The sequence below is a fragment of the Dryobates pubescens genome, chromosome 36 (assembly GCF_014839835.1).
Source record: "Dryobates pubescens isolate bDryPub1 chromosome 36, bDryPub1.pri, whole genome shotgun sequence".
NCBI lineage: Eukaryota > Metazoa > Chordata > Aves > Piciformes > Picidae > Dryobates > Dryobates pubescens.
The window spans coordinates 5,724,231-5,731,753 of NC_071647.1; the positions used below are offsets into that span (position 1 = coordinate 5,724,231).

At 64.4% G+C, this 7,523-nt stretch overlaps 1 protein-coding gene across 1 annotated transcript in view; it reads left to right on the plus strand.

The window, feature by feature from the left end:
* The first annotated feature begins 2,096 nt into the window (after positions 1 to 2,096).
* Positions 2,097 to 7,523, plus strand: part of CD79B (CD79b molecule) — a 12,926-nt gene continuing 7,499 nt past the window's right edge. Inside the window, exons 1-2 of the mRNA XM_054176622.1 lie at positions 2,097 to 2,163; positions 7,093 to 7,134. Coding sequence (XP_054032597.1) covers positions 2,097 to 2,163; positions 7,093 to 7,134 — 109 coding nt within the window. The remainder of the gene's footprint in view (positions 2,164 to 7,092; positions 7,135 to 7,523) is intronic.

The following is a 7,523-nucleotide window of genomic DNA, read 5'->3' on the forward strand; positions in this document are numbered from 1 at the left end:
CCATCCCATCCCATCCCATCCCATCCCATCCCATCCCATCCCATCCCATCCTCTCCCCAGCAAGCCTCTTGCAGCCTCACAGCAATGAGCCCAAGCTCCCGGAGGTGCTGCTGCAGGTTCAGCCGAGGGCAGAGGTGGGCTTGGAGGAGGTGCAGCCCCCCCTGAGGCGCCAAACGCCAGGCTCTGAGGGGCCGGAGCCCCCCAGGGGCAGCTCTGCAGCGGGGGCAGAAGGCAGCAGCCGGCGCAGGAGGTTTCTGCGTCAGCGCAGCCGCAGGGGGAAGCAGCCTGGGGGCTGCTGACGTCCCCGAGGGCCCCCGCAGGGCCCGGCCGGGGGCTGCGGCTCTGCCTGCCGGGAACAGCTCGTCCCGGGGCCGGCGTGACCCGGGCGAGCAGCCTGGCCCCACGCAGGCAGCGGCTGGAGGGAGGAGGCAGCAGCAGCCCCGGCCCCGTCCTGCCGCGGCGCGCAAAGGGCAGCGCTGAAACCCAAGCCCTGCTGAATAGCAATGGGCTGGGGACGGCCGCAGCCGCCTGGCACCAGCCCTGCCCTGCCCGCAGGGCACCGCAGCGCCCGGGCTGGGCGGCCCGGGGTGGCCCAGGGGACCCTCCCTGCCAGACCACCAGGTCTCCCTCCGCCCTGCTGCGAGAGCAGGGCTCTCCGAGGGCAGATGGAGCCCCTCTGCACCAGGTCTGTGCCAGCCCATGGGTGCTGAGGAGCCCACGGGCAGGGAGCAACTTGGCCGCTGTCACAGCAAAGCCTCTTCAGTTAGTGCCCTGCTCCCAGGGCCTCCCCAGGCCCCTCCAGCAGCCCTGCTGCCCACCACGCACACGGGCAGCCCCCATCGCTCCTGCCCGGCCCAGAGGTGCTGGCAGCAGGGGCTCTGCAGCATCAGCCCAGGGTACAGCTCCAGCGGCAGAGGACAGCTGGCCCAGCCTCTCCTTCCCCCCAGGGCTGCTTTCACCTCTCCCAGCCTCTCCTTCCCCCCTGGGGCTGCTTTCACCTCTCCCAGCCTCTCCTTCCCCCCTGGGGCTGCTTTCACCTCTCCCATCCTCTCCTTCCCCCCTGGGGCTGCTTTCACCTCTCCCATCCTCTCCTTCCCCCCTGGGGCTGCTTTCACCTCTCCCATCCTCTCCTTCCCCCCTGGGACTGCTTTCACCTCTCCCATCCTCTCCTTCCCCCCTGGGGCTGCTTTCACCTCTCCCATCCTCTCCTTCCCCCCTGGGACTGCTTTCACCTCTCCCATCCTCTCCCTACCTCCTGGGACTGCTCTTTCACCTGTCCCAGTGACTCCACCACCTCCCTGGGCAGCACATCCCAGTGGCCAATCTCTCTTGCTGGGAAGAATTTCTTCCTCACCTCCAGCCTGAACCTCCCCTGGCACAGCTTGAGACTGTGTCCTCTTGTTCTGCTGCTGCTTGCCTGGCAGAAGAGCCCAACCCCCACCTGGCTCCAACCTCCCTGCAGGCAGTTGCAGAGAGCAAGAAGGTCTCCCCTGAGCCTCCTCTTCTGCAGGCTAAGCAACCCCAGCTCCCTCAGCCTCTCCTCCCAGGGCTGTGCCCCAGACCCCTCCCCATCTTTCCTGCCCTTCTCTGGACACCTTCCAGCAGCTCAACCTCTTTCCTAACCTGAGGAGCCCAGAACTGGACACAGGACTCCAGGTGTGGCCTCAGCAGTGCTGAGCACAGGGCACAAGGACTTCCCTGCTCCTGCTGGCCACACTCTTCCTGCTGCAGGCCAGGATGCCCTTGGCCTTGTTGGCCCCCTGGGCACACTGCTGGCTCCTGTTCAGCTGCTGCCCACCACTGCCCCCAGGTCCCTCTCTGCCTGGCTGCTCTCCACCATACCACAGCCCCAGGAGGGGCACAGGCTGGGCACATGAGGCTGGCTGGGGCCCGGGTGCCTGCCCCAGCGTCTGCACCACATTCAAAACCTTGCCCCGGGGGGAAGTCCCCGGGAGGAGGATTTACATGAGCAGGAAGGAGGCCTCCCCGGGGCCACAGGGGGCTGCTGGCTCGAGGCAGGAGGTCAGGGCTGCCCCAGGGCTTGGCAGCAGCGAGGGGGTGGCAGCTGCAGGTCCCCACACTGCCCACCTTGGAACATGACTGAACTCTGCATGAGGCTCTGGGGGCTCCAGCTGAACCTCTGGCTCATGGCTCTGCTCACAGGTAGGCAGCAACCGTGGGCTGTGATCCCAGGAAGGGCACTGGAGATGGGGAAGGGTCTGGGGGACAGGGCTGGGGAGGAGCAGCTGAGGGAGCTGCAGAACAGGAGGTTGAGACATGGGAGGGGGACCCAGGCACAGTGCATCCCCCTGTGAGACCCTCAGCTGGGGACCTGTCTCCAGGCTATCCCCTCAGAGCCTGGGGCAGCTTCACAGAGGGGAGAAGGAGGACAGAGCTGCCTGGATGTGCTCAGAGCTTGGCCTGGGTTTGTGAGCAGCTCTTCATGGCTGATGTGCAGCAGGACCTTGGGCAGAAGATGCTCTGATGGCCCTGCAAGGGCTGCTGGCACCTGGCAGGCACCCAGCAAGGGCACAGCTGGCAACTTCAAGGCTCAGGCTGGTGTCAGAGGGGTGAGGGGTCTGGGGCACAAATCCTGTGAGGGAGCTGGGGGTGTTCAGCCTGGAGAAGAGGAGGCTGAGAGGAGACCTCATGGCTCTCCACAGCTCCCTGAGAGCAGGCTGGAGCCAGGGGGGGTTGGGCTCTGCTCCCAAGGGGCAGGGGGTAGGAGAAGTGGAAATGGCCACCAGGGCAGGTTTAGGTTGGACATCAGAAGAAAGTTCTCCCCTGGAAGGGTTCTCAAAGCCAGGCCCAGGCTGCCCAGGGAGCTGGTGGAATGCCCATCCCTGGGGGTGTTCAGAGGAGGCAGAGCTGTGGTGCTGAGGGCCATGGCTGGGCACCAGGCCTGGCAGAGTTAGAGACTGGTTGGACTGGAGGATCTTGGAGGTCTTCTCCAACCCAAGCAACTCTAAGCTCCTGTGAGACATGCACCAGGGGCAGGCCCCAGGGCCAGGTGAGGACCTTCACCCAGGTCTTCACTTTGCAGCCACCACCTCCAGCCCTGCTTCCTGCTCAGCCCTGGCTGGAGCAGGGCCAGGAAGGACCCTGGGAGGCTCAGGGCTGGACACCTGCCCTGGCTCTGGGTGCTCATGTACAAGGTCCTTGCCCATTCCCACCCACAGGGGACTAAACATGACCTCTGCAACCCCAGGATGCCCTCAGACTGCCCCAGACATGGCCAGAGAGACAAACTACAGCACAGTGCAGCCAGGAGCTGGGCTGCAGCCAGGGCAGGGAGAGCAGCAGCACAGGGAGGGGATTCTGCCCTCTGCTCAGAGCCCACCTGGGCTGCTGTGTCCAGCTCTGGGGCCCCCAGCACAAGAAGGACCTGGAGCTGCTGGAGAGGCTCCAGAGGAGGCCATGGGGATGCCTAGAGGGCTGCAGAACCTCCCCTGTGGGGCCAGGCTGAGAGCTGGGGCTGCTCAGTCTGGAGAAGGCTCCAGGCAGACCTCAGGTCTTGAAGGTCTTTTCCAACCCAAGCAGTTCTAAGCTCCTGTGAGACATGCACCAGGGGCAAGCCCCAGGGCCAGGTGAGGACCTTCACCCAGGTCTTCACTTTGCAGCCACCACCTCCAGCCCTGCTTCCTGCAGGAGCTCAGGGCCAGGGAGGCTCAGGGCTGGACACCTGCCCTGGCTCTGGGTGGGTTTTGGTTCCCATTGCTGTCGGGGTGCAGAGCTGGGATGCAGCCACCTCCTCCCCCAGCCCTGGAGCTCCCTCAGCCCAGCAGCTGCCCTGGGCAGCAGCCTGTGCCAGGCTGTGCTTGCAGCTGGCAGGAAAGAGGACTCTGGGGAGGTGTTTACCACTGAGGGCTCTCAGAGCCATGGGGACCCTGCTGAGGCCCCCACCCAGCCACATCCTTGTGCTGTGTGGGGCTCAGGGCCTGGGAGCAGAGGACAAACAGCAGGACAGAGGCTTCTGGGGGTGATTTGTGGCCCCTCCTGAGCTGGTCCCTTTTGCACCCCCATGGGGAAGCAGCAGCAGCTACAGCCAGGACAGAGCTCTTGGCTCATTCCAAGCCCTCCTGCTGGGTGCAGGGAGATCCTCAGCAGCCTGCAGCAGATCCCACCCTGGGCAAGCTCAAGCCCTCAGGACAGGAGGAGTTGAAGAGCTCCTGCTGGGTGGCCACTGGAGCCCAGCATGGCTGCAGGCCATGGTGCTGCCTCCTGGCTCTGATGGAGCTTCCAAGGGAGGACACAGGAAGCTCAGTCCACCCTTGGAGCAATGGAGATCTGGGCTTTGGGGGGGGGGAGGGCTTTGAGGGGGATGAGGGCTTTGAGGGGAGGCAGGGGGTGAGGGCTTTGAGGGGAGGCAGGGGGTGAGGGCTTTGAGGGTGAGGACTTTGAGGGAGGAGTGAGGGCTTTGAGGGGGTGAGGGATTTGAGGAGGGTGAGGGCTTTGGAGGTGATGAGGGCTTTGGGGGTGAGGGTCTTGTGGGTGAGGGTTTTGAGGTGGAGGGTGAGGGCTTTGAGGAGTGTGAGGGCTCTGAGGGGGATGAGGTCTATGAGGGCTTTGAGGGGGATGAAGGCTTTGAGGATGAGGACTTTGAGGGAGGAGTGAGGGCTTTGAGGGGGTGAGGGCTTTGGAGGTGATGAGGGCTTTGAGGGTGAGGGTCTTGAGGTTGAGGGTCTTGTGGGTGAGGGTTTTGAGGTGGAAGGTGAGGGCTCTGAGCAGGGTGAGGGCTCTGAGGGCTCTGAGGGGGATGAGGGCTCTAAGGGGGTTGAGGGCTCTGAGGGCTCTGAGCAGGGTGAGGGCTCTGAGGGCTTTGTCCCAGCCTGGTCTCTCTTTCAAGCCACCACCAAACATGGAAAGCAAAGCCCCAGGCCCCAGCTGGTGGCAGGGGCACAGGTGGCAGGGACAGGCACCCAGCACCCAGCATCTCCTCAGCTCAGCAAGAGAGGCAGTGGGGCTGGAGGGGAGAGGTCACCCTGCAGAGGTGGAGGGGAACAGGACAGCAAGGACCTGGCCAAGGCTCTGGGACGGGGGGCACAGGGGGCCAAGGAGGCTGCCAGCAGCCTGGCCTGGAGCAGGAGCAGTGTGGGCAGCAGAGCACAGCAGGGTTCAGCCTCCTGGGCTGGGCTCTGGGGAGGCCACAGCTGGAATCCTGGGGTCAGCTCTGGGCTCCTCACTCCCAGCAGGACAGTGAGAGGCTGGAGCTGGTCCAGAGAAGGGCAACAGAGCTGGGGAAGGGTCTTGGGAGGAGCAGCTGAGGGAGCTGGGGGTGCTCAGCCTGGAGGAGGCTGAGGGAGACCTCACTGCTCTCTGCAAGTCCTCTACCACAAGGAGTTGGAGTGAGGTGGGGGTTGGCCTCTTCTCATGAAGAAACAGGTGACAAGATAGCAGGAAACAGCCTCAAGCTGCCCCAGGGGAGGTTCAGGTTGGCCATGAGGAACAATTTCCTCCCCCAAAGGGTTGCCAAGGCCTGGCCCAGGCTGCCCAGGGCGGTGGTGGAGTCCCCATGCCTGGAGGGGTCTCACAGCCCTGGGGATGTGGTGCTGAGGGCCAGGGCTTGGTGGTGCCCTGGCAGTGCTGGGCTCAGGGCTGGGACTGGATGAGCTGAAAGGTCTCTCCCAACCCAAAGGCTGAGCCAGGAGGTCCCTGCAGGGCTGAGGAAGGTCTGCAGCAGGGTGGCAAGGCTTGGACCAAAGCTCAAGGTGGGGAATGAAACCTTCCTCCTTCCTCCTCCTCCTCCTTCTTCTTCTTGGTGGTGGTGTTCTGCAGCTGGGTGCTGGGTGGTGGTGCAGCCCCCCCTGCCTGCCAGCTTCCCCAGGGGGGGCCTGGGCCAATCCTCATCGAGCTGGGCACTGGAGCAGGGCAGTAAACAGGGCTGGGGCTTCCTGCCCAGCTGCAGCAAGAGGAACCGAGGCACAGGGGCACTGGAGCTGTGGGCAGGGGCACCCATGGGTGCTGGGAGGGTCCCTGCCACACCCCACTTCCTGCACTGCACCACAGCTCCCAGAGCTCCATCCAGCCCCTGGCCTGAGGCAGCTGCATGGTCCCAGGGTGTGGGAACCAGCCCTGACCATGGTGGGGGCCAGGAGGCCAGGCAGGGAAGCTGCTGCTGGTTGAGTCACAAACTGGCAAGTGGAAAGAAGGAGCTCTCTGGGGGGTGCCAGCCTGGGGGTGCCAGCAGCCAAAGTTGGTCTCCCTGGATGCCCACCAGCTCAGAGAAGATTCAGGAGATGAGCTGCCAAGAGGAGGGTTTGAACCCAAAGCTGCTCTGCTCTGTGTCCTCTGAGCAGGGATCTGGCTGCTGGCCACAAACACTCCAGCAGCAGAGGGTGGGCACAGAGTGCCCAGGGTCCATGGCTGCCCAGGGTCCATGCCTGCCTATGGTCCATGCCATCCCATGCTCCATGCCATCCCAGGGTCCATGCCTGCCTATGGTCCGTGCCTGCCCTTGGTCCATGCCATCCCATGGTCCATGGTTGCCCAGGGTCCATGGCTGCCCAGGGTCCATGCCATCCCATGCTCCATGCCACCCCATGCTCCATGCCATCCCCTGGTCCATGCCATCCCCTGGTCCATGCCTGCCCATGGTCCATGCCACCCCATGCTCCATGCCTGCCCATGCTCCATGCCACCCCATGGTGCATGCCTGCCCTTGGTCCATGCCATCCTCTGGTCCATGCCTGCCTATGGTCCATGCCACCCCATGCTCCATGCCTGCCCATGGTCCATGCCATCCCATGCTCCATGCCATCCCATGCTCCATGCCATCCCATGCTCCATGCCACCCCATGCTCCATGCCTGCCCATGCTCCATGCCATCCCATGCTCCATGCCATCCCATGCTCCATGCCATCCCATGGTGCCACCAGAGCCCTGGAGCAGGCTGCCCAGAGAGGTGGTGGAGTCTCCTTCTCTGGAGGCTTTCCAGCCCCCCCTGGCTGTGCTCCTGGGTGCCCTGCCCTGGGTGCCCTGCCCTGGGTGCCCCTGCTCTGGCAGGGGGCTTGGAGTGGCTGAGCTCCAGAGGTCCCTGCCAGCCCCTCACATTCTGTGCTCCTGTGACCTCAGAGCCCTTCTCCTGTCTTGCAGGTGGGATCTCAGCAGCCAGGTACAGCCCCACGAACAGCACAGGTAACCTCTCACCCCTCTGCATGCCCCCAGGCCCTGCTGCCTGTGCCACCCAGTGCCCTGCAGAGCTGCAGGGGTCTCATCAGCAGGCAGCTGCTGGGCCCAGGCTCTGCTGCTCCACCACAGCAGCTCCCAGGCTGTGTCCTCTCCTCTGTGGCATGTCCCCAGCCCTGCTCCTTGCTCCCCCCTGCAGAGCCAGCCCTGTTCTGTCTCCCCAGCACACACACAGAGGCTTCCTCTGTGCCTGCAGAGCTGCTGGCATGGAGGAGCCTTGGGACCAGGCTCTGTGCTCATGCACAAGGTCCTTGCCCATTCCCAGGGGACTAAACATGACCTCTGCAACCCCAGGATGCCCTCAGACTCCCCCAGACATGGCCAGAGAGACAAACTAC